This window comes from Choloepus didactylus, chromosome 12, assembly GCF_015220235.1.
Source record: "Choloepus didactylus isolate mChoDid1 chromosome 12, mChoDid1.pri, whole genome shotgun sequence".
Taxonomy (NCBI): Eukaryota; Metazoa; Chordata; class Mammalia; order Pilosa; family Megalonychidae; genus Choloepus; species Choloepus didactylus.
In genome coordinates, this window is record NC_051318.1 from 65,152,248 (window position 1) to 65,175,078 (window position 22,831).

Below are 22,831 nucleotides of genomic sequence, written 5' to 3' on the forward strand. Positions count from 1 at the left end.
TGCATGCTAACTTGGCCCAAGGTTAAGTAAGCACTGTTTCTACTAAGGTCTTTACTAGTAGGTATTAAGAAAAAAGATTTGCCTGGTCAATATTTGCATACCATTTACCAGGGAATATGTTGATTTGCTCAAGCAATGAAACTACATCTGAAAGAACAGTTGCAATTGGAGTCACCACGTGGTTAAAATTTACAGTGATGCACTGTCACCCTCCAGGATTCATCTTTTTTTCTGCACAGGCCAAATAGGTTTGTTGAACAGGGAATGCAATGGGAGTCACCATCCCCACATTCTCCACATCCTTGACGGTAACACTAATCTGCAGTCCCTCCAGAACTTTGTTGTAGGTTTACTATTTTACTAGGTAGAGGCAGTTTTAGTGGCTTCTGCTTGTTGTTTCCTGCCATAATAGCCAGCACTCCACAGGTTAGGGAACCAATGTGGGGAATCTGTTAGTTGCTATGTCTATTCCAATTATACATTCTGGAACAGGGTAAATAACCACAGGATGGGCTCAGGGATCCACTGGACCCGTTGTGAGATGGACTTCTGCTAATACTCCATGAACTCCCACTCTGACTAGGGGACCACAGTGACATTTTGGGTCTCCCGATATTAAGTGTCAGTTTAGAGCCAGTGTTTATCAATCCCCGAAAAGGCTGATTGTTTCCTTTTATCAGTGCACCATCACCCTGGTAAAAGGCTGTATGTAGTTCCCTTTGGGGAAGGCTGGGAAAAAGACTAATGTAAATTTTTGGCAGTGTAGTGAGGTCCTTCCTCAAGGGGACCTGGCCTTAGCTGCATTCTAGGGGTTCTGGGTCTGTAAATTTTCTCAAATCTGGGCTGTGACTATGTGTTGGTGATTCAAAATAGACTTCAATTGACCTAGAACTCTCCATTTATGTAAATTGCTCATCTACTTCTTTCTAGGAATATTGGGATCAACTAGCCTATGCCATGGGTATCTGCAGGTCATACTATTCTGATTACTGCTTTGATTCTGCTATTACAGTAACCACACCCACCTTGTCTTTGTCAGCCACTTGTCCACTGACATCCTGGATTCAGTTATCTGCATTGTATTTAAGGCTCTCAGTTCAGTGACAGCAGTTCCCACTGTAATATCTGACCTAGAGAAGAGTGACCACAGAGCTCTTCAAAGATACTGGGGCTCCTGCCCTCACAGATTTATTTCTCACAGTCATGGTGAGAGGTGTGTCCTCTGGACCCTCTACGGGTGGGTGAACAGGTCTTATGTAAATCCACACTATCATTCCAGTCTCCCAAAGCTTTTAGATGTTTTACTCTACAGTATAGCAAGGCAGTTTGGGCATTTCAACTTCATTCAGTGTAGGCCACATTTTGGTCCATGTTTTGGCCAATAAAAGCACTTTCTAACCCCTTGAGCTACAACATTGAATCCAGAATCTCTGTCTGTTGGGCCCAGATCAATAAATACGGTCTGGTGCAACTTTGTTTCTTCCACCATTTTCCCACACCTTTAATATCCTTTCCCACACATATTCCCAATTTCTGTCTGAATAAATTGGAAAAATATAGTTTTTTGGGAATGTAGCACACCTAGTGGTCACACTTTATATCCCACCCTTCAGAACCTGCTTTGTCTTAAATCTAGTTATAAGTATAGTAGTAGGGGTTGTGGGGTAGGTCCTAAGGAGAATCTGCAGTATTTTGCAAGGTAACTACTCAGGGAAGGCCATTACAAGTTCCTCAAGCAAAGCAGGATTAGCCTTCTCAGATGAGAGTCAGAAGGCTGCTGCTTCTACTGAGGGACAACTCAGCAGAATTAAGTTTCAGTGTCCCCAGCTTCAGCAGGATTTGCCCATATGTCCCTATTGCAGTTTCCAGGATACCAATACCTTTCCAATCAATACTTACTCTAACAGCAGACACCCTGCGAATTCAATTTGTGTTGTAATTCAGCCACTGAGTTGATACTCTTGGTTTGGTTTTCAGAAATCTCAGAGCTGCAGCTACAGGAGATATTAAGGGCTTCTCTCAGGACAGATACAGACACCTTCACATTGTTTATGTGTTACTCGAGTCCTAAGGTCATCCCTTATTTTTCCTCATTTTCTCCAGCAGTTAGGAGCAACTGACCAATCTTAATTATACTCATTAGACAAAAATGTTCTAAGGTCACCAAGCACATTGGCTTTTATAAGTATTTGATTAGGAGCATCCAATGGTGATATTTTATGTATCTCTATTGCCATATCACACCATAGACTATTGATGCCCTCTTTACCAGTGGAAATCAATTCACTAATACCTTTAAATCTCATCAAAGTAGACAACAAATTCCAGAAACCCCAGAACCAACTTGGAAAACTCATCCTTAAAATTTCTAAAGAATTCTAAAGAATGGCATCCTAAAGACATTCTAAAGGATGTCAGCTTCTTTAGAGAAACAGAACCAATAGGACAAACACACACATATTTATAAATAAAGAGATTTAAGGGTTTGGCTCAGGTGATTGTGGGACTGGCAAGTCTGAAATCTTTAGGGCAGGTTGGCAGGCTGGATATGCAGGCAGAAATTTATGTAGTCTTGAGACAGAATTTATTCTTCAGGAAACCTCAGGTTTTGCTCTTAAGGCTTTCCCATTTGGGAAAGGCGCACTCTCGCTGTAAAGGGTAATCTAAAGTCAACTGATTGTACATGTTAACCAAATCTACAAAATGCTTTCACAGCAATATTTTTAGATTAGTAATTAAATAACTGGGTACAGTGGTATAGCCAAGTTGAAACAAAATTAACCATCACAGATACATTAAAGGACTAGATTAAAATAAGCATAATATGGTGTTACATGGATACTTCCCTTGCTAACCAAGATGATCAGTAATGAATGAGTAAACTGGTGTGTTCAAAAATATTGGGGGATAAGAATTACCTTAAAACATTTTATTCTGCTTATTCCGTTTCTAAAGCACCTTCTGTGTACCATGTTCATCACAGGCTGCGGGGGACACGAGTAACATACTATTGCTGCCTTCAAGGAGCTTGTAGGCCAATGAGAAAAGATGGGCAAATAAACCATCAGGTATATTAAGTGTGAATAATTACAATGTGTACCACCATTTAGATTGCTCCAGTTTCCTATTAGTGAGGAAAACATCCATAAATTGAGGCTGAATTTGTTTCAGTTGAAGGAAGATAACCTTGATAGTCTTAGGTAAAGTAAAATGGGTAGGTGATTATTACACCAGAGCAAGAGTCAGCAAACCTTTTCTGTTGAGGCCCTTATAATCAACATTTTAGGCTTTGCTGTTGATATGGTCCCTGTGGCAACCGTTGTACTCAAGTCTGCTGCCATTATGGTGCAAGCAGGCATACCATAGACAATATGTAAACAAATGAGTAGTTATTTTCCAACAAAACCTTACTTAAGGGCACAAAAATTTAGAGTTTTCAAGTCACAAAATATACATTTGGTTTTTTTTTCTCCCCCCTATTTAAAAAGTCTTTGTCCATGGGCCGTACTTTGTCAGCACCAAGAAAATGGGGAGGTGGGGGGGGGGGGTGGGCTTCTCAGTAAAACAAGGATATGACCTTAGGTCTAATCTATTTATCTTTCTAAAAGTTTATTTTCTTGTGCCTCGTTTATGAGGAAAGGAGCCCCAATTCAGGCATTAGTACCCACTGAGCAGTTCAAGATGATCTGAAACCCTGTTATTTTATGCCTATAGCATCTACCCTCAGTAATCTAAAATGTGTCATTTCTAGTATCAGAAGCAGCTTACATGGAATATTTGACTTAAAGCCCTAAAAGCCTTGTGAGATACAACTGTTATCCCCATTTAACAGATGAAAAAAATTGAGATTTATGTCCCAAAGATATCTAAATGCTTATGATCACTACTATATTTCTTGTACTATAAAAAATGTAGCTAGGGAAGCTCCTAACTTAGGACCCAGAACTCTTTTTTGTGTTCCACAACTGTTTTTAGTTAAGTTTATGTTGAGTCTAAAACCTATGTGATTCAAAACTAAACTTCCTAATACAATATCATTAGCAACAGACCTAATGGCTTTAATGGTTAGCATGTCCGGGGAGAGCCTGACCAAAGTATACAGAAAGAAACATTTTTTTGCAGATTAGCAATAAGTTTAAAATGTTGCAAAAAAGGAAGGAAGAAAATGACACAGTAATAATATGTCTTTATTTCCTAGGGCTACATATGAGTTATTCTCTTTTGATTGAGACAATTTTCAAGACAGTTAGTAAATATAAATATACATTCTTCAAAGATAAAAAATATTTCCAAAAATGTTATATACCCATTCTACTCCCAACATAGATATATATATATCTATATTTTAAAATAGTTATATATATAAAATACCTGCCTGTTATTTCAAAGGTCTAAGCCCTACAGGAAATCCACTGTCACCCCAATTCTCAATGTTTATCCTGGTTGTACCATGTTCTTATCCCTCTCCCTAGCCAACCACAATCAGTAGCTTGAGCTACTGATGTCCCTCCCCTAGAAATGGAGATATATTTATTCTGGGCAGTCTTTATTTACCCACTGATAGTAACAATACATGATATTTTGATGCTGTTAGCACTACCTTTCTAGTATATTCATTTTTTAAAAGTAGTAACTAGAGCAGCTATCACCGGAACAAAAATGTTCCCCACAGAAATGAACAAATAATTAAAATTTTAGGAAACCCATTTAATTTCTACCTCTTTATTAAGCTTCAGTTTTATCTCTAAATCATATTTATTTCTGTCACATAGATTATCATTTAAATTCATCTGTATGTTCACAAGTTATTATGTAAAATAAAATATTTATATAGTGCATTACATTTAACATATTTCCACATGTTCTTAGAACTGCTAAATTCAGTGCTGGTCAGTAAGGCTTGATTAGCATTTCCTTGATCCTGTCAGATACGAGCAAAGTCAGCAACTGTCACAATTATAAAGCTGAAATGTATTTTTTAATTGTTAAACACATCACTCAAGGTATTTACAAAGATATTTATTGATAAAAAATAAACTTGTACTTCAACAATCTGTTGAAGTTTTGGGAGCTTTTCTGTGTTCCTATGTCACTAAATTACCCTTGATTTTTCACATTAAGGAGGGAAAGCAAAAAAATTTTAAACATGTTAGTTGAAGCAGTTTTTCCCAATCACAATCATATTGATTCTGTGCATAAAAAAACATGCTAAGAGCTATTCAGTGTTAGTTTTTGGTTCCGATAGAGGTAGTCTATGGACTGCTGCTTTGAGAAGGATTGGCTGCTTTCATCCAACACCTCTGTGTTGTGTGGTCTTGCTGTGAAAGAAAAAGAAGGCAATACCTTGTTTTTAGTTTAAATATCACCATTCAAGGATGCAACTATTATGTGAACTTTTTAAAACCTGAATGCAGATTTCTTTAGTTGAACTCCAAGGGGCAGTGAAGGTATGTTTTTCTCTGTATTTTAATTTTTCCTATATTTTAATGTTTAAATGGACTACAACTACAGGATGAACTATAAGAATCAACTTTGTTCAAGTTAGTCTCAGAAAAGACTTGTACTGATAAGCAGAAAGACATAATGGAGGGAAGGGAACATAAGATGGCCTCCATATTAAATCTTAATATTCATTTGGAAAGATATGTTCTCTTGTACATTTGTTGATGTTTAAAGTATTTATTAAAGAATTGGCATATAAAATCAAAGATTCTCCTGACTAGTGCCTAAAATTATGAGTTTTTTCAAGTATGAATATATAGTTACACCCATCATATCTAGAAGAAAGTTCAGTATGTGTCCTAATCAATCATCCTAATCATCCCTTTGTATAAACAAGCATTTGGTACTATGTAAAGTGCTTATGTATTATCTCATTCAGAGAATCCAAAATCTATAAAGACATTTGGATTTTAAGAGAACAGCCCTTATCTTTTAGTGTTTTAAATCTGCTGTATAGTCTCTCAATTGTACTATTTTCTAATAATCAAAATTCTTTTTTATGTTCAGCTGAGATATCTATTTATACATACACATCTGAAAGGTGTCTGACAAACAGGAAATATTTCAAAGGGAATGAAGACACACAGTAGAGGCAAAAATCTCTTAACTTTCCTTGTTTTTCATGGCCCCTACTCCTGATACACCTTTAATTTTAAGGAACTGACTTCAAAATACCATTCCAAAGTAGGGCTATCTCTTCCTCTCCTACAACATCTTCTCTTACACTCTCCCCTTCAGAAAAAGAGTTAGGAAATTGAAGTGTTTTGATTTAACCACCACCTTTTCCCACTGTTAAATGAACTAAAGACAGGATAAGCCATAAACATGAGAATTAACAAAAACTTTAAAAAAATATGAGGAAAAACATTTTAAAAAGTCACAACTATACTGTGCTTTACATTTTCTCCATACCTTTGTATTAAAAACTTGAGATTTATTCTCAACTTCAAAGGTTTGTGCATCACTTTCTTTGAAGTAACTTTCTGCCCCAACTGTATCCATGATATTGCTTCCACAATTCTGTGTATTATAGCCACTGTCCATCTGACAGGAATGAGAGGGAGAAAAAAAAATTACCACCAAAGGATAAAATTGTACACTTTAATTCACTTATTAGTAATACACAAAATCTATTTTGAAGAACTTAAATGTTAAATATTTAAATAAATGAATCACTATACACTATCATTCAATACAATTGAACAATACAATGTAATATTTAATGTTGATCCTACTGAATGAAATTGAGAAGTAATATATAAACATAAGAGGTAATTTTACATAGAAATGATTGTTCTTCAAAGAATTTACTATATATTCCTTCCAATGAAATATATCTTGTAATTTCTCTTAGAATTAGTGAACGATCCACAAAGAACACACTTTCCTGTTACTTTGTGATCATGTCCAGTAGTTAAAAATGAGGATTACAATCAACTTCACCTTCAAACTCATTCACAAAGTTTGTCTCTAAATAACTTGGCTACACCTCTAAATACAAATCTTATCTTCAAAATAATGCCACATATATAATAGCTATAGATATTAGTTCAATTCTTCATTTTAATTAAAATTGTAGCTCTTTAAGACACACTGTCCCAGCCCAAAAGAGCAGAAGAAAAGAGAGTCTAGCAAACTTTAGTTTTAGTGTATGTATATGTGTATATATGTATATATATACACACACAGACATATATATATATGCGCTAAAAAATGCCAGGTCCTATGTGGTATTTTGTATAATGCCATTCTTATTTTCTCCTTACAACAACCCTATTACTTTACAGATAAGGCAACTAAAACTTAGAAAGGTTAACTTTCACAATGTCACACAAGAAGAAGACGATGACGATATGAGGTGCCGAAGCCCAGGTTCTGTCCACTACACAACATCCCCTCCATTTACTTGCATAATGCTTAGCACAAAACACAAAACCCACAAGAGTTTTGCCTTTCATTTAAGCCCTTTCTAGAAAATTCGGATTAGAGAGGAAGGAAAAAGACCATTCTGTACTTTTGTTGCTCTGACCAACTCTAGAGCAGCCTAGAAAGTATATTTTATCACTCATAATCCTAAAAAAAAAAAAGTTTCCAGGTTTTAGGGATCGATGCATATTTTTCTCTTTTAGGAGTCAAATTCCATTAGAATAAAACCCTGCAACATGTGAAACAGAATATAACATTGTATCTTATGTGAAAGACCTCATTGGGCTATCATTCCATAGCTATTTGATCAAAAACATAATTATCAAAGGGCTTCCAGAGAATCTGCCAATTATTCTTGAAGATCTTCCTGCTAATATTCACCACTGGCATGCATGCATTCATGCATGAATAAATAAGTAAGTAAGTAAGTAAGTAAGTAAGTAAATAAATAAATAAATAAATGGTTCATTTAACTCAGTACAGCAGGGAGAAAGGCACATACGGTATATGTCACACTCTACAAAAAGAGAAGACTCAATGGGCGCTCCATAAGATGGTGGCTGGCTTCGCTGTCTCTAATACTGATGTCTATGTACTAACTAGATAACACAGATCATCTCATCACTCCTCACAGACATCAATAAAGTAGGCCAGAAGCATCATTTCACAGCCAGAAGGAATGGTGCTCAAAAAAAGGATTAAAATGTCATGCCTCTCAATGTGACTGGGAAAACCGTATGGACCATACTCCCCTCTGTCCAGTGTATGGATGGATGAGCAGAAAAATGGGGGCAAAAAAAAAAAAAAAGAAAAAAGAAAAATAGGCACCCAATGTTCTTTTTTCACTTTAATTCTTCTTTTTCACTTTAATTTTTATTCTTATTACTTTTGTGTGTGTGGTAACGAAAATGTTAAAAAATTAATTTTGGTGATGAACGCACAACTATATAATGGTACTGTGAACAACTGAATATACACTTTGTGTGACTGCATGGTATGTGAATATATCTCAATAAAAATGAATTTAAAAAAAATCAGGCTTCTCTAGTCACTGACAAAGGGATAAAGTATCTTGCCTTAAAATCCCACTGCCTGTAAATAAGAGAACTCTAATTCAAACTTAGTTCTAATTACAAAGTTTATGTTCTTCTTGCTGGGCTATGTTGCCTTTAAATTGTCTCTCTATTGCCAATCATCCTATGCATTGTTACTAAATTTATTTTTCTACCACATATATCAAAATCTTTCATACCACATATATCAAAATCTTTTCATTGTTCACAACAGGCAACAGGATGCCCTTACAGTGGAATTCCTTGCAGTCTGACCTCAGCACTTTTGAGTGCTGCTTCTGCAATTATTTGTAAAGATTCATCTCTCACTGAGGGCAGGAACCTGGTCTTAATCCTTACCTGAGATTAAGACAGTAAGGTTTCTCTAATTTGAAAAAGCCTTTAGCCCTTACCTCATTCTCATTTCCTCTTGCTTATAACCATTTGCTTGTCTCCCATTACTACTTACTGAAAACCAACAGCATTCAGACACTGTTGGTTTTCTCACATTAACTCTAATCACAATGATCATACTATTATCCTATAATCCCTATTATTATCCTCATTTTAAATAAGAGGGAACTAGCTTAAAGAAGTAGTTACTTTCCAAAGTTTACAAAGCTGACAGAGCCGGATAAAAACTGACATCTGTCATTATGCTTTCCCAAGCCCATGTTCTTTAATGCCATGTTAGCCCCCAGCTACAAACATTTGCACCCACACCCTCACCAGTCTCTTCCCCTCCAGTAACAGTGGAAAAGTCATTTCAGCTAATCCTACCAAGGCCCTAGATTCTATCCAAGTTTGCATGCCTCAGTTCCCTCATCTATAAAATGGATCATTTACAGATGAGAACTCAGAATGTTCAAAAATTGATTTTGATGATGAATGCACAACTATATGATAAAACCATGGACCTCTGATTGTACATGTTGGAAGATTATATGGTATGTGAATATATCTCACTAAAACCTCATTAAAAAAAAGAATAAGGCATTAACTAGGTAAAAAGGGAAAAGAAAGGACTTCTTAACAGCATGTGCAAACACCCCTTAATAAGAGGGAACATAGTAATTCTAAACTCTGGAAAGCTAGCGTGACTGATACAAAGATTACGAGGAAAAACAAGATAAGGCTGGAGAGTAAGGCAAAGGCGAGACCATACATGGCCTTGCAGGCCATGATACAGATTTTTTAAACTTAATATAGTCTAAAGACTATAAAAATTTGGAGAATCAAAAAGACTTCCAGAAAGAACAGTGAAAATGACAGTATTAGACCAGAAAAGATCCAGAAAAGTATTAGACCAGAAAAGATCCAAGGAGTAAAAGCTGTCAGTTTCTAGACTATAAGGGCCCTTTGAGTGCCCAGTACAATGGATGAAAATAAAACCACACCAAAGAACATCACTGAAATTTCAGAACATCGTGGACAAAGAAAAGATCCTATACACTTCCAGAAAGGGGGGTGGGGGTGGGGGGAAGATCATATAAAAATGATTAAATATTAAAATGGATTCAGATTTCTCACCAGCAATACTGAAATACAATCAATGAAACAATGTCTTCAAACTGACAGACAACTATTTCTAAAATCAAGTGTGAGATAAGAATGAACACATGATCCGACATGCAATGACATGAAAAATGAGCTCTTCCTCAGAAATATACCAGAAAATGTCTTCCCATAAAACAAGAAGTAAATCAGGGAAGAAAAGAAAGTGATACAGGAAACAGAAGAGAGGCTCAGAGAATCCCTAGGATGATGAAGGGCTATCCCAGGATGGCAGCTAAGCACCATGCCTGGAGACCATCCAATCTACAATGAGGCAAGTCAAAGGCTCTGGGAGAATAGGGTTGTCTGCTAATACCTGAAACATACCAATGTAGTATGAAAATAAAACAATGTATGAAAATATTATTAAACCATAAAATGCTCTGCAAAAGGTAGCCATTACTATGATATGGCCCAAACTAAGACTAATTGGTAGATATCACAGACAGAACTACATTTTCGCTCAATATAAGGAAGAGGTTTCTAGTGGCAAGAGAAGTTCCAAGATGTAACAGGATACCTTGCAGGTATTCAAGCCTAGACTGAGCGGCAATTAGTAGAGACTAAAACCAGAGAAGAATATAGGTTTCTAATAGGTAGCTGAATTAGATGAATAATAAGGTGTATTTCAACTAAAGAGTTTTGCCATTCCTCTATAAATGTTCTGCCAAAAAGAGAATATAAGAAACAGGAAGAGAGAAAAAGAAGTTGATAATAGTTTTAAGGCTAAATTTGACTATATGTACTTTTCCTATTTATGAACCAAGTTTAGAAACTAAAATATGCAAAGACAATTATATTTAGCTTTGGGTTATTTAGAATCCTTCTGTTGAGTTGTAGACTTTAGCATGCCAAAACTAACCACAAAAGCATTATAGGGTTGTCGTGAAAAACGAATGAATTAATATATATATATAAAATGTAGTTAAAAGAGTGCCTTGCACATCAAAACACATTAGCTATTATTATGAGTTAGTATAAACTTGAGTTAAAGAGAACAGACTCTAAAACCAGACTTCCAGGATTCAGATCTGAGCTCCACCACTTAACTAGTTATATAAAGCACTCAGTGTGTGCCTGGCATATAGTAAGAGCTACATAAATGTTAAATATTGTTACCATGAAGTGATGGGTAACCAATGCCCTTCTGACTATTTTGAAGTTCTTTCAAAATCTTCAGCTCAAAGAATATGGCAAGTAATGGAGGAAATGTCTTGCAAAAAGTACTGGTTATGAAGTATATCTGTCAAATGAATCAGGCTTTCCTGCTGCCTGATATTATATAATTGGAAATATATAACTACGTGAAAAACATTGGCTATAAAATCATATTTTTCTAAAGGAAAGTACAGGAAATTATACATACAAGTGTTCTAAACTCTGTTTTTCCCCCTAAATAATATAAATGGAAAACTAAAACTATAGTATTTTTAAAATACAAGTACTTTGTCAGGAATTGCATTACTTTGGTAGTAGGTCCACATGAAAGAGAGCTGAATCCTAAGAGGTTGCCTGACTCAGTCTATAAAAACAGAACAGCTTGATTTCCTTTCTGTTCTCATCTTTTCTTATTCTAAATAAATATCATTTAATGTGAATATTAAATATACCTAATCAGTCTGAATTAAAAGAAACTAAGCTTCTTGATTGCTATTGACATTTTTAAAAAAACATTAGATAATGCTAGACTCCTCACATTTAACCCATTTTCTTTTTTACTAGAAAGTTTAGAAAAGAAAAGACACCACCAAGAGATGCAAGTGAAAAGGTTCTGGTTGTTAGTAAACCATATAGAATATTAAAATTCCTTACCTGAATGTTACTGCTTTCACAAGGAATGACACTGCTTTCTGCAAGAGGTGACATGCACATATGAGAGTTTTCAATACTGAAGGCAATTCCACTCACAAAATCAGTCATGGGTAAACTCCTATTATCAACAGTCTCCTTAATCCATGTGTTCTCATCTGCTATCTCTACAGGATCAACCATATCCACAGTATTATTCTCCTTCTCACTTGCAACATCTTGTAACAGTGCTAATCCTTTCTCAGAAGTACTGGATGGATTTTGCGTGATGGACATGGCAGTCACAACTAAATGTGCACCACGAGTAAAAGCATCACCATTCAGCTGCCGTAGGTGTACGCCAGCAGTATCCAAGACTGGCAAGGAGACATCGTTGGGAGGAGTATTCTCTTTATCTTCTTCATCTTCACTGTGAGCCTCAAGAGTGAAAGGTATCCGAATAAGTGAGGTCCGATACTGAGTACCACCTCCACACATCTCAAATCTCATAGGAGACCAATTCTTAATTGGTGAGCAGCCATCTATGCAAGGACTTCTCATACACGGATTCATAATTCCATTAGAATTTGTTCCAGATGAAGCATCAGGAGAATGAAAAGTAAACTTCCTTTGATCTAAAAGATTGAGAGAGAAAAGTTACATTATAAAAACATGATAGTAATCATGTTTCACGCGAAAAAAATTGGATTTCTAGTTACTGAAGTGAAATCTGCGTGTTGAAAACAATAGCCCAAATGAAGAATGTGTCTCAATAAGCAGAATGTGGCTCTTTAAAAATAAATTTTTCAAGCACTTTCCCTTTTTTTAATTAAACAAAATATTTTAACCCCAGAGAATTATTTCCTTATATGCATATTACCATCATAACATCTTTGTTCATAAACAAAGATGATACCTAGCAAATCTACTGAAAGCTACAATGTAATAGCTGTACATGTTAATTTAAATGTATAAAAATATATTTGTACATTTCTGCAAAATATCACAAGCAACATTAAAAGGCAAATGAAAAACTGGAAAATACTGGCAATAATAAAGAACTTAACAATGAGAAAATAAAATGATAAAAATGATTAAATATAATCATTTAAATAGCTTAATTAGCTTAACAAAAACAAGATTTTTAAAAATAGGAAAAAGAACATAAACAATTCTTCCAAATTGTAAATAAACATGTGAAAAGTGTTCAACCTCACAAATAAAAAAATGACACCAAAAGCAACAAGAGACCATTTATTTAAGAAAAACACTTAAGTCGGAACTAATAAACCGCCCCCTCCCAACAAATGGCCAATAGATATTTGGAAAGAGTTCAACATCATTAATTATCAAAGATACAAAAATTAAAGTAGTAAGAGAACCTTTTATAATGTACCATATTAAGAAATATCTGAAAAAATGAAAATGCCAGTGTTTCAGCAGAAGGGAAAATCGACTTTCTTACACACAGTGAAAATTTCAACTGGAGGAAATTTTTTATTTTATGAAGAAAATTTGGCACTATTTGTCAAGAACTTTTGGTCTCACCCCTGAGACCAAATAATTCCACTTCTAAGAAATTTACTTTAGGATTGCGACATAATGTATTCACAAGGATAATTTTTAGTTTTGTGATAAAGAAAAATTAAAAAATTTAAATGTTTCTCAATGGTTTAAAACAAATGATACATTCATGAAATGGAATATTATATAGTGATTCAAAGTCATGTTTTGAGACAATAAACAATAAATAAATTTTAAGACAATAGATGATCTAGGAAAATAGGATAATAAAATGCTTTGTAAACAATGTAGGACATAGAATAATATAGGTGTGTAACTGAATGCATGTGTATCCAAATGCGTGTGTCCACAGTATATATACATAAAGGAAAGACTGTAAAAATCTACAGTTTTTGATTTTTCAGTTTTTTTAAACTATGAATAGGATTTTCAACTGCGAAGTTTTCAAAAAGTACCATAATTTTTTCAAAAAGAAAATCACATAATGCAAAGAGCAATATGTGAATTTCCACACATTATATTTACTTTAAACACCTTATTCAAACAAATATATCTTTATAAAATATGAATGCCCCATTACCAATGTGTAAACCTATAGGTCAGAAGGTATACAAACATTGACTTGTCTCTAAAATTGCCATCTTTTTAAAACTATCTTAATAGTGTTTGATATAAATATTGCTAACCAAACTGTCTATATTTAACACTAGAGTGGAACTTTGCTGAGAACCATAGCCTTTGAGGGAAATTCTTCCTTTTGTAGAAAAAAAGTTAAGGTTTCTAAATTTTATAAATTTAACGGTCATTTAGAGCTCTATATAATTAATATAAGCTAAAAAGAGCCTCTTTAATAACAAATATTGATAGAATAAAAATTTAAACTAGGTATTTTATCATGAGACATACCTGAAAGTGGTGTCTTTCGTATTTGAAATGCAATTGGTGAGAAAGTAGGTGAGGAAATAGGTGAAGGACTGGTTATACTTCCCAAACTGTATTTTTTTGCATTACCCTGAATAGGGCTAGAAGAAAACTGACCCTATGATTAAAAAAATGTATAAAATTATTTGGTTCTCTACACATTTCATATTTATAAACATATTTAAATAAACTTCAAAACATATTTATAAACCAAGAATTGTTAAAAAGAACCATCAAAAGGCATCTTGTAACAAAGACAAGTAAAAAGATTGCTATAAAAAATTCTGAAAAAGAATACATTAGTCAAAATATAAATGTACTATGTTTAAACAAACCATTAAATTTCATACTGAATAGCTGTTCATGAAAATTTTAAAAGTAACTATTTATACCATCAGATATTAATGTCAATCCAGTCCTGTTACTTTGAAAATCTTACATAATTCAATAAATAGCTTACACTGAAATTCCTTGTGACTCATGATAAATTTGGGCATCACATATACCTCTAAATACAAAATAGGAGAGCCTGGACAAAGACATTACTATGATTAATGACAATATGTGAACTAGGTTAATCCTCTTGAAATATAAAACCCAAAAGACAACATTCCTCTTGAATGTAATGAGCATCTATGTCAAAGTATATCTATAGCAAACTAGCCAGTCCTTAGTGCACTTCTTACCGAACTTGGTGTCTGAACAGGGCTCCTACACCGTACAGGAGATAAATCTATTGAATAAAACACTTCAAGTGATGCTTGGGCACTACCATGAGGACTTCTGGGAGAAGCTGCAGATAAGGAGTCAGAGATACTTCCATTCCCATCTAAAAACAGCTTTCTTCTGAGAGATGAAGAACTGAGGTTTCCTGGAGATTGATCTGCAAATTCATCAGCTCTAAAATAATCACCTATGTTAACAGAATAAAATGTAAAGCTAATCATTTTGAAAAGCCATTTATACATCTACGTTAATCTGCTATTTTAAAGACCAGCATGAATTATATGTTCAAATTAAAAAAGAAAAAGAGAGCAGAGTTTAATTGCATACATGATGTTGTCAATATTGTTATTCCTTCTGTTTTGAGGGCTTCATTAGAAATAATAGATAATGTCAAGACTAACTAGGTATTACTATAGGTAATACAGTTATTTTTAGGTAATAATAGGTAATACTAATAAGATGTGTCCATGAATAGTTGAGGTCTACAGTAAAATTCATTGCGATAAAAAGATAATTCAGGCCATGTTAAAAGAAAAGAAGACATTTCATGGCAGTTTCTCTCCACTTTTTTAGAAAGCAGCATTACACCACATATTCCCATTTACAAAAAGCCAGCAAAATAAAATCTTCTTAGTTACTAAAAGTTTAAACAAATACAATATTTACCTAATACATTTTCTAAGTTAAAATCCACAGGAAGAGAGAGCAATGTCTGACAAGCAGCTGGAAGCAAGCAAATAAATAAATAAATACAAACATGGACAAATCAAAGAAAATACATTACATGCGATTTAGCAAGCACATCACAATCTACCATTTCCCTATGATATTCCAGCCAAACTGAATTATTTCCTCTATGCATTCTATTACATATCATGCCAAACCAGCCTAATTTGGGGGTATATTTCCCAATATTAATAATTTTCAAAAGAATGCTTTCTAACACCAGGAATCAATACACATGCTATGAACAAGAAAACAACATACTAATGCTTTTTCTAAAACATGACTAGGTGTATCTATTCTAATATACTTGTTTTTAAAAGTCAGTTTTCATAATACAGTTATATAGCGCTCTCATTAAAAAATAAACAATTTCAATGCCAGAATAGTGTTGCTACATGAACTGATTTTAAAATTAAATATAGCTCAGTGCAGAACATACTTCTTTTCAGATTATGTTCATACCCACCATTGCTTTTCTCAGAATGAATAGTCAGCTTTCTTCCAATTGGAGAGTCACTATTTATACTTATACCTATAAAACATTTTAAGAGAAAAGTCTTACTTTTTATATTCTCCATTTATTTAAGGGTTACTTTTTCTAGAGTAAAAAATGAACAAAATGGAAACTTTCATTTTACAATTACAAAATAAATGTCTGCATATATAAGTAATGCTTTGACATGTTTCTGTTCTTTTTTTAACCTTTGAGGGAGCACAAGGATAAAACGAGAAGGATTACCATGGCAAATAATGAGGTACCAAGTAATACTTTTTAACGAAAGCATGGTTGGTTGTTTTCCATAACATCAGCCTTAAAAGGTTAAGGATGAAAAGTTTTGTTAATGGAAAATGGTGATGGCAGCATAACATTTTGAATGCAATTAAGGCCACTGAATTATAAACCTGAATGGAGTTAAAAGTGGAAATTTTACATTGTATATGTTACTAAAATTACAATAAAAATTTAAAAAGGTTAAGGATGCATTTTAGCTATCCTCGATGTCCTCAAACAGATCTTCCATGACAATGTCTGTTTTAAAGATAAAGTGTCTGAATTACAATGCCAGATTATTTACTCACAACCTGAAATCTGTTAAATGAAACCATGCTCAGTTTCTTTCACAACAGAGATCAGAAGTTACTTTTTGCTCTTGATTTTAAAAGAAATACAAGGGTAAATAATGTTTTAAAAATCTAAAGTTAATGATTAAAAATTAAGCTTCATAACTTGAAAATCATTAGAGATAAAAACAAATACAACAAAAATGATCAATAGAAGCAAAAGAAAAGTGAGAAAAAAGTGAAAAGCAAGGAGACAAAAAAAAAAAAAAAAAAAAGGCAGAAAGCTTAAAATAACAGAACAAAGACAAGTAACCTAATATAGAAAGATAAATGGGTAAGTGCATGTGTAGGGATGAGTTCAAATCCCCTATTAAAGGATAGGAGAGTAAAAAAATAAAAAATAAAATTCTGGATTCAAATGCCTTATTTGCTATAGGCAGCATGGCTTTTATAAGGCAAAAGCAATTGGATAATCCTCTGCCTAAAACCCTATAATGCCCTTGGTCTTTAGGATGAAATCCAAGCACCTTAATGGCTTACAAGGGCTTTCAAACCTTGTCTACTTATCTTGCACGGTAACTCTCCAGGTAAACATTATTTATTTAAGTAACTTGAAAATACTAGGTTGTCTCTCACCTCTAAGTATTTCCCATATTCTTTCCTCTCTGCTGCTCCACTACATCACTCAAGTCTCCTCTTTAAATTGTACATGCCTTCCCTGACCTCCTTAGGCTAGATTTCACACCCAGAGCACTATTACCACAACACTTCAACTTTATTTTGTTTCCTTGGTTGTTTTCCCTAGGAGGACTTCTTAAACAAGTTTAAGACCCACAATCACATCTGGGGAAAATGGATGTGGATCTGATTACATCAAAATAAGGATTTCTATGCAACCAAGTACATCAAGAGCAAACATTTTATGTGGGTGTGTATATATGTGTGTATATATATGGCAATGGGAGATGATATCTGAAATGTTTAAAACCAATATAACTACAATGTACAAGGTATCTTAGAAATTAAATTAACAGGAAGAAAAACAGAAACACCAACAGAAATATGACAATGGGTTATAAATAGGGAATTTATACGAGAGGAAATTTTAAAAGCCATTAGCATATGAAGAAATGAAAACTAAAACAATCACTTATAATATCAAACAACCTATTAGAAAGGCAAAAATGTGAAAGCTAGACAATGGCAACTGTTGCCAGGGATTTAAGAACGCTTGGCATTGTTGATGGCTGTGAAGACCCTGCGGCCAGTCTAGAGTGTCTGGCACTGCATAATCTCACTGGGTAAACACATATCCTATAACTCAGAAATTCTTTGCATACATATATATTCTAAAGACATGTTGGCATAAGTTTATGTATAAAAATACATGAGGATGTCTACTGAAACACTTTGATAATAGCCAGGAGTTGAAGGTAATTTCGGTATCACTATAAGAATGTAAGGTAAATGTAGTGGGTAAATTACAAGCAGATTCGATGTTCACAGAACACCTCAGATGAACATTAAAGCTGGAGTACTGGATAAAAACATGTAAGAATTAGAATGAGATACCATTTATATAAAATTAAAAAAAACCACACTCATAGATATGCATATTTTGCAAGAACATCTACATACAAAAAGACACACATTAAACCCATTAGAATGCCTGCCTATGGGGAGGGAAATGGACATGAGAGTAGGGAGTAGTATAGTCAAAAATCAATAATCAAGAGAGGGGAAGAAAAAGAAAAATCATTTCCCCTCAGAGTGTAAGCTGGGTGACATGATACACTGCAGAGTGCATGGGCTTTGGCATCAGACTGTCCAGATTCAGATCCAGGCTTTGCTATTTCTTAGCTGTGTTACCTGGGCCAAGTTTTTTACTCTGTAAAATGGGGAAAATAATAGTATATACCACAAAGGTTGTTGTGACCTTATGGGATGGTTTGTGAGATTAAGTAAGATGATCACTGTGCCCATTTGAGACTGTTGTTTACCCCAGGAAAGACTATGATCTTTTGAGCCACTCTGACTGTACAAACTTATTGTGGGTGGGATCTTTTGACTGGCTGTTTCCATGGAGAGGTGACCCAGCCAATTGTGGGTGGGACCTCTAGATTAGATTATTTCCATGGAGGTGTGACCCCACCCATTCAAGGTAGGTCTTAAATTAGTTTACTGGCATCCTCCTCTATGAGAGGATAAAAGACAGACATTGTGAAGAAAGCTCAGAGAGTTGCTTAGAGAGACAACGCCCAGAGACATGTTGGAGACAGCTGTTGAAACTAGACGTTTGGAGGTGCTAAGCTAAGAGATGAAGCCCAGAGTATGCCCCAGAGAAGCTAAGTGCGGACGCCATCGACCTTTCCTCTTGTTGGTGCCTTAGTTTGGACACCTTTATATGGCCTTAGAACTGTAAATCTGTAACCTAATAAATCCACTTTATAAAAGCCAATCCTTTTTGGTATTTTGCATACCAGTGGTTTTAACAAACCAGAACAATCATGTAGATGCCTATGCAGAACCTGGCAACAGTAAGTCTTCAAGCAATGTAAGCCAAGAGGGAGGGTTCTGGAGCCAAAGTGCTGGGTTCAAATTCCAGCTATTGGACAAGTTACTTGACCTCTCTGTGCCTCAGTTCCCTTTTGTGTAAAATGAGGAAAATAATAAGTACTACAGCTCAGGTAGATTTTAAAAGGTAAGAAAGTTTAAACAATAAAATCAATATGATCGCTTGATTAAAAATATATGAAACTTTGTGCCCTGTAAACAGAGTGTAAGTTTTCTTTTGCATGTCCATGGAATCTTTACAAAGTCTGAGCATATGTCTGGCGCCAAAAGACAACCTCAAAAAATTCCAATGAGGACAAATATACAGGTCACAGAACAATTAATAGGAATTTAGTTAATAAAAAGTTAGTCAAAATACTGTTAAATAACTTCTGTGTCGAAGAGGAAATCAAAACTACAATTACACATAATTTAGAAAGTAATATTACTAATAATATAATGTATCAATACATTACTAATGTAGCCAAAGTAGTACCGTGGAAAAATTTAACACCCTTAAGCACTCTCATTATTAAATAACTAATAAATAAGCATTCAATTCAAAACGATAGGCTAGCACAAAGATTATGAGCTTGAGTTCTAGAGCCAGGCTGCTTGAGTTCAAATCTCTATTATTTACTAGCTTTAAGACCATGGGCAACCTATTTAAGTCTGTACTTTGTTTCCTCATCTAGAAATGAGACTATTAACAGTATTTTCACAGGGTTATTGTGAATACATATAGTACTTAGAATAATAATACATATGGTACAGAGTAATACATACTAGTTATTATTGCTATAGAAAAAATAACAAAAATGTTCTTACAAAAGACAAAGATAAAAACAAATTAATGAGATACAAAACAAAAGAAAAATATCATTACACTCAAAATTAGGGATGAAAACAAGGAAGTAATTATAGATATTCAGGAAACTGGATAGTAATAAATGTGCAAGAAGAAAAATGCAGCAGGGAGGGGGAATAAGTTCGTGTGCGCACACACACAGGCTGCATCAGGAAGACAGCAGGGTGTTTCGCAATGTTAGCTGGACTAGCCTCACTTTCAGAAGACGATATTTAGAAAATACTTGAAGTAAGTGAGAAAGAACATTCTAGGCAGAGGATTAAGAGTGATGATACCATTTGATAAAATACATTGATTTCCTAGGAAACCATGAATAGGCCAATTAAAAAAAGATACGAATAAAAACATTGTCAAGTTAGAGTCTAGTGTCAAGAAAAAGCTCTTTTAAAACTTAAAGAAAGCTTCCCATTAAAGGATTATAGAGAAAGTATTCAGATTCATTTCATGGAACTAGCACCATTCTGAATCAACATTTGTCAAAGAAAACACACAAAAACAGACCATTCTTGGAGGCGGGGCAAGATGGCGGACTGGTGAGCTGTATGTTTTAGTTACTCCTCCAGGAAAGTAGGTAGAAAGCCAGGAACTGCGTGGACTGGACACCACAGAGCAATCTGACTTTGGGCACACTTCATACAACACTCATGAAAACGTGGAACTGCTGAGATCAGCGAAATCTCTAAGTTTTTGTGGCCAGGGGACCCGCACCCCTCCCTGCCAGGCTTAGTCCCGTGGGAGGAGGGGCTGTCAGCTCCGGGAAGGAGAAGGGAGAACTGCAGTGGCAGCCCTTATTGAAAACTCATTCTACTGATCCAAACTCAAACCATAGATAGACTGAGACCAGACACCAGAGAATCTGACAGCAGCAAGCCCAGCAGAGATGAGACAGGCATAGAAAAAAACAGCACGAAAAACTCCAAAATAAAAACGGAGGATTTTTGGAGTTCTGGTGAACATAGAAAGGGGAAGGGCAGAGCTCAGGCCCTGAGGCTCATATGCAAATCCCGAAGAAAAGCTGATCTCTCTGCCCTGTGGACGTTTCCTTAATGGCCCTAATTGCTTTGTCTCTTAGCATTTCAATAGCCCATTAGATCTGTGAGGAGGGCACTTTTTTTTAATCCTTTTTTCTTTTTCTAAAACAATTACTCTAAGAAGCCCAATACAGAAAGCTTCAAACACTTGCAATTTCGACAGGTCAAGACAAGAGCAGAACTAAGAGAGCTCTGAGACAAAAGGCAATAATCCAGTGGCTGAGAAAATTCACTAAACACCACAACTTCCCAAGAAAAGGGGGGTGTCTGCTCACAGCCATCATCCTGGCGGACAGGAAACACTCCTGCCCGTCGCCAGCCCCATAGCCCAGAGCTGCCCCAGACAACCCAGTGTGACGGAAGCGCTTCAAATAACAGGCACACACCACAAAACTGGGCATGGACATTAGCCTTCCCTGCAACCTCAGCTGATTGCCCCAGAATTGGGAAGGTGGAGCAGTGTGAATTAACAAAGCCCCATTCAGCCATCATTTCAGCAGACTGGGAGCCTCCCTACATAGCCCAGCAGACCAGAACTGCCATGGGGGGACGGCACTCACCTGTGACATAGCACAGTCATCCATCAACAGAGGACCCGGGGTGCACGGCCTGGAAGAGGGGCCCACTTGCAAGTCTCAGGAGCCATACGCCAATACCAAGGACTTGTGGGTCAGTGGCAGAGACAAACTGTGGCAGGACTGAACTGAAGGATTAGACTATTGCAGCAGCTTTAAAACTCTAGGATCACCAGGGAGATTTGATTGTTAGAGCCACCCCCCCTCCCTGACTGCCCAGAAACACGCCCCATATACAGGGCGGGCAACAACAACTACACACGCAAGCTTGGTACACCAATTGGACCCCACAAGACTCACTCCCCCACTCACCACAAAGGCTAAGCAGGGGAGAACTGGCTTGTGGAGAACGGGTGGCTCGTGGACGCCACCTGCTGGTTAGTTAGAGAAAGTGTACTCCACGAAGCTGTAGATCTGATAAATTAGAGATAAGGACTTCAATTGGTCTACAAATCCTAAAAGAACCCTATCAAGTTCAGCAAATGCCAAGAGGCCAAAAACAACAGAAAATTATAAAGCATATAAAAAAACCAGACGATATGGATAACCCAAGCCCAAGCACCCAAATCAAAAGATCAGAAGAGACACAGCACCTAGAGCAGCTACTCAAAGAACTAAAGATGAACAATGAGACCATAGTACGGGATACAAAGGAGATCAAGAAGACCCTAGAAGAGCATATAGAAGACATTGCAAGACTAAATAAAAAAATGGATGATCTTATGGAAATTAAAGAAACTGTTGACCAAATTAAAAAGATTCTGGACACTCATAGTACAAGACTAGAGGAAGTTGAACAACGAATCAGTGACCTGGAAGATGACAGAATGGAAAATGAAAGCATAAAAGAAAGAATGGGGAAAAAAATTGAAAAAATCGAAACGGACCTCAGGGATATGATAGAAAATATAAAACGTCCGAATATAAGACTCATTCGTGTTCCAGAAAGGGAAGAAAAGGGTAAAGGTCTAGGAAGAGTATTCAAAGAAATTGTTGGGGAAAACTTCCCAAATCTTCTAAACA

The 22,831-nt window shown here is 35.4% G+C and overlaps 1 protein-coding gene across 2 annotated transcripts in view; it reads right to left on the reverse strand.

Annotated features, from left to right (window-relative positions):
- Positions 1-4,175: 4,175 nt before the first annotated feature.
- Positions 4,176-22,831, reverse strand: part of BORA (BORA aurora kinase A activator) — a 42,097-nt gene continuing 23,441 nt past the window's right edge. Inside the window, exons 6-12 of one of the 2 annotated variants that reach the window (XM_037800282.1) lie at positions 16,186-16,251; positions 15,660-15,716; positions 14,954-15,180; positions 14,253-14,385; positions 11,847-12,457; positions 6,415-6,546; positions 4,176-5,318 (exon numbers count right to left, since the gene is read on the reverse strand). In XM_037800282.1, coding sequence (XP_037656210.1) covers positions 5,253-5,318; positions 6,415-6,546; positions 11,847-12,457; positions 14,253-14,385; positions 14,954-15,180; positions 15,660-15,716; positions 16,186-16,251 — 1,292 coding nt within the window. In that variant the 3' untranslated portion in view covers positions 4,176-5,252. The remainder of the gene's footprint in view (positions 5,319-6,414; positions 6,547-11,846; positions 12,458-14,252; positions 14,386-14,953; positions 15,181-15,659; positions 15,717-16,185; positions 16,252-22,831) is intronic. The other variant, XM_037800284.1, reaches the window with a different exon arrangement.